At 49.0% G+C, this 4,280-nt stretch overlaps 1 protein-coding gene across 1 annotated transcript; it reads right to left on the bottom strand.

The window, feature by feature from the left end:
* Positions 1-945: 945 nt before the first annotated feature.
* LOC135243323 (protein DEPP-like) lies at positions 946-2,569 on the bottom strand. The gene is made up of 2 exons (XM_064315069.1): positions 1,956-2,569; positions 946-1,654 (listed from the first exon to the last, which is right to left on the bottom strand). The coding sequence occupies exon 2, from the start codon at positions 1,608-1,610 to the stop codon at positions 1,167-1,169; it is 444 nt and encodes a 147-aa protein (XP_064171139.1). The 5' UTR covers positions 1,611-1,654; positions 1,956-2,569; the 3' UTR covers positions 946-1,166.
* Between the last annotated feature and the right edge of the window lie 1,711 nt (positions 2,570-4,280).

Raw genomic sequence — 4,280 nt, 5'->3', positions numbered from 1 at the left:
ATATTTAACATTCTGATGTGTGTTGTCCTTGACTAGACATGGAGGTGTATTAAAAACGACACGTTATGCGGACCAAAGCTACGATCGTGAGTGAACCGTGGACGGAGTGTAGCACAGTGGGTAAGGAGCTGGGCTTGTAACCGAAAGGTCGCAGGTTCAATTCCCGGGTGAGGACACTGCTGTTGTACCCTTGAGCAAGGTACTTAACCAGAATTGCTTCAGTATATATATCCAGCTGTGTAAATGGATACAATGTAAAAATGCTATGCAAAAAAAGTTGTGTAAGTCGCTCTGGATAAGAGCGTCTGCTAAATGCCTGTAATGTAAAAGTCAGTACAGCTTGTCCTTTTTTCCACAATTATGTATTCATCAATGACAAAGGGTTAATCACGCTATTGCGGCGAGTGCCACGTGCAAGTTAGCACCTGACACGATGTTTACGTTCTCCCTCTGTCCTCTTGTCGGTCGCACGTTTCCGCTGGGATAAAAACACCGTGTACCTCGCAGAAAGGACGCTGTCCGATGTGCCCACGCTGTCAGCGCACCGGTCACATTTCAGCGGAGGCGCGGACTGTTAAAGGTGCGGGTGGTCGCGGATGATAAGAGAGCGATTATGTGCTGGTTTCAGGGTCAGGAAATCCTGCCTGGTGGGGGGGGGGATAGAACAATGGGGCAGAGAGCAGCTGCTTCTTAATTGGGGGGGGGGGGGGAGTGGAGATTCAGCGAGAATCACGAGTGTACTGTCTCTGCTAAAAACACACCACTTCTGCATCGTTTCGATCATCATATAACCTATTGTGTAATAGTTACATTACAGTACCGCAGCATGCAATTTTGCCCAACGATAATTAATAAAACTCCCTTTTTGCCACGCTCAATTAACCACAGTTTTGATTGATTATTTTGCTCCAAACGAATGAACCGTTGATAGAAAACCACACTAAATATCATAATCAAAGTTTTATTGCAAAACGACAGTTCGACAGTGCCAGGGGTGCAACGCTAAACGCATCGCTTTTAAAAGTATAAAGTCCACAGTGGTCCATATATGACGTATATCGTATAAATCATACGACTCCAGTCTCGTTATCCGTCCTGAGAAAGGGATGATCGAGGTCCGCTCAGTCACGTTCGGCGAGCCGATCCCCGGCGAGCTCGGGCTCGCATCACAGCAGACACAGCGCGGCCGCGGAAGTCTCCGGAAGCGACAGGCCGTCGCACTCCTCCGCCCGAGCGAACAGGCAGTCCAGCGGGTCCCTCGCGGCCGCGCACGAGCCGCCGCACTCTCCCTTGGCGTCCGCGGCGAAGACGAGCGCGATGTCGTCCAGGGCGACGGGGAGGCGGGGCTTGCAGGCCGCGGCGGCGGCGCCGGGGGGCGGGGCCGCGGGGAGGGCGTGTTTCGGGCGCCCTGGCACCCGGAGCGTGGCGCAGGCGGAGAAGGCGGCAGGCTGCGCCAGCTCCTTAATGGACGCCACGTAGTCCTCCAGGGAGGCGGAGGGGTGCCCACGGTGCCCGGCGTGCTCGGGGTGCCACGCGTGGGCGGCGTCCTCCTGCGTCTCGCTGATGGTGGGCAGCAGATCCACGGACAGCAGCCGCCTGCGGGGCTTCATGCCGAGCGGGCGCGGTCAGCCAATCAGCATGCGGCCGAAACCCCCTGGGGAAACACGCGACGGGGAGAATGTCAGCGCCTTCGCACGCGCGCGCAAGGCGCTTCAGCATCACACCTCAGCGTCACACATCACCGCCACAGCACCCGCGTGGGAAACTAACGTTGCTGCTTCGCACGAGTACGGCCTCCAAAAAAATTACAGAATCGCGTGTTTACAAACACCATCGATATGGGCTCTTCTGCCTATTTTCACTAACCTTTCCTTTGAGAAGGAGTGCTAATTGAATTCAATTTCATGCTCATAGTAATATGTGTATATGTATGTAAATAATGTAAAGACACTCACCTGTATGTGCTGTATTGTCAGGTCTAGTTGGGTTGTTCAGAAATACGGTGGAGTGGGTTCTGTGTGTATCTCGGAGCCTCGGACAGGGTGTGCAGGGGAGTGTTGCTCACTGGAGGCTGTTGTGTTAAATCACAACCCGAGGAAGAGGTGGGAGGGGTTTTATACCCAAACCCCATTAGAGGAGCATAAGCCATGGCTAACAGCGCTAAACATAGCACAGCACTGACCCTGCTTAGCTCTGCAGGAAGTGTGTGTGTGTGGGTCTGTGGGTCTGTGTGTGTGTGTGTGTATGGGGGTCTGTGGGTGTGTGTGTGTGTGTGTGTGTCTGGGTCTGTGGGTGTGTGTGTGTGTGTGTGAGAGAGACCCTGCTAGTATGGCCAAGGAACTTCACACCAGTCTCCTATTGTTTACCTCGCTAAAATTAAGATTTCCATTTTTAATCTGTTCCAGAACCATAACTGTGAGTTTCTTTCATCTTAATTCCTAATCAACGTGTTTTTTTTTTTTGTTTGTTTGTTTTTTTAATGTTTCAAGTAAGATCCTGAAGTAGGCTGTGCATTTTCAGAGCAAAACACTGGACTCTAATCTTAGACCCATTAGCCTATTTCCTGACCAGTACAAGAAAGGGCTGAATAGCTCCTGTGTGTTTTGAGAGGGGAGTTGGCATGGCTCCCAGTGCGCACATAAGGGAGCTTTCTGTTTACCAATACCACTTGCAAGCTGGGGGGAGCAGCCAGGGGGTAGGAAAGAGGGGCGCAGGTTATTGGAGCACTGGGGTAAGCACCTCTGAAACTTTGTTTTTGTTTGTTTCTGTTTTATGAGTGTGGTATTCTTTGCTGGATATGCTGTATAATTTGTACTATGCCCCCCCCCCCACCCCACCCCACCCCAAACACACTCAAAAAATATATAGCGTCCCTCTGTCCCTCATCTGAAGTACCATCCTGGTCATGCCAGGATGTAAATGCCCCCGTCAGTTAAATTCGGAGACACAGAGTGAACAAAATGGCGGGTATGGGATTCCAACAGCACTAATACACAACACTGTCTTGTGAGTTGTATTTGGAAGTCCACACTAATGGCTAATAGGCTAAAAACCAATGGGGTCGGTCACCGAGTTATTTTGGTTCTTTTGTGTTCGGTCTTGGACTTAGGGTGCTCCGTGTTTATCCCTCAGAAGTAGATTGTCCAGAGCTACTTGCCCTGGAAAAGGAAGGAACCGATTTATTAGTCCTCGTTAAATTGCTAATTGGATTGAGCCTGGACGTTGGACAGGGATGGTGGGAGCGTGCATTCTGACCCAGAGAAACCTGCTGCTGTCTGAGTTTCTGACCCCAGGACGCTATTTTCATCTCAGTGATTGACAGGGTGGCACCTGGCTCTTCAAGCCTGCTTTGCCGATGGTCTCAGGCAGGTTAGTCAGGGCATGCAGAGGTTTTAAAAGTTCAGTGGATTGGAGGGTCAGCGCCTAAATTAAGGGGGAATTAGGGAGAACAAAGGCTAGGGTGCAGGAGATTTATTATGCAACATCTGCCACACGTTCAGAACAAATCCACTCTTAGCTAAAGGCAAAATATACTGTATGTACGTTATGATCTATGCAGTTCATTCAGATTCAAAAATAAAATGTAATTGGGGTTTGCTCTGTTAGAGACCTACAGTTGATTTATTGTTTCCCAATTCTACACTAGGACCCTGTCAATTCCAGACAGAATCAAATAAATCAGATTTTTTGTTCTAATTGTACCAATCAGTGTATGTTTATGACCTGATTTCAAACTTTCGTACTGACTAATTTGGGCCCAGATTATTTTAGTCCCGGACATTACCTCATGACATTTGTTTTGAGAAGAATGAACCATGCCCAGATATTTATAACTCTATTGTCTCCAGAATGAAAGTTCTTTTGCACATGGAGACCTGTAATGTGTCTGACCTGCAATAAACCGCCCTAGGTTAATTATGATTTGTAGCACAGCATGACTGAGTTAAATTAATCAGTTAATGTTTCCGGGCAGATGTTTTCACCAGGGATGCTAAGATGATTTTCTGCGTGTGTGTGTTTGAGTGTATGTGAGTGTGTGTGTGTGTGACTGTGTATGTGTGCTTGCATGCATGTCTGTGCAGTGTGTAGTTTGTATGTGTGTGTGTTTGTGTGTGTGTGTGTGTGTGTGTGTGTGTGTGTGTGTATGTGTGTGCACTGTCGATAGCTGTTATTCACTCCTCTCAAGTTTTCAGGGTCATAGGGTCACAGTGCACGAACCCGGAAGTGAACCTGAATCCAGCTGCATGAGTGATGAAGTGATTGTGACACTGCAGACAGTT

Source organism: Anguilla rostrata, chromosome 2 (assembly GCF_018555375.3).
Source record: "Anguilla rostrata isolate EN2019 chromosome 2, ASM1855537v3, whole genome shotgun sequence".
Classification (NCBI taxonomy): domain Eukaryota; kingdom Metazoa; phylum Chordata; class Actinopteri; order Anguilliformes; family Anguillidae; genus Anguilla; species Anguilla rostrata.
This window is presented reverse-complemented; position numbering and strand designations above follow the sequence as displayed.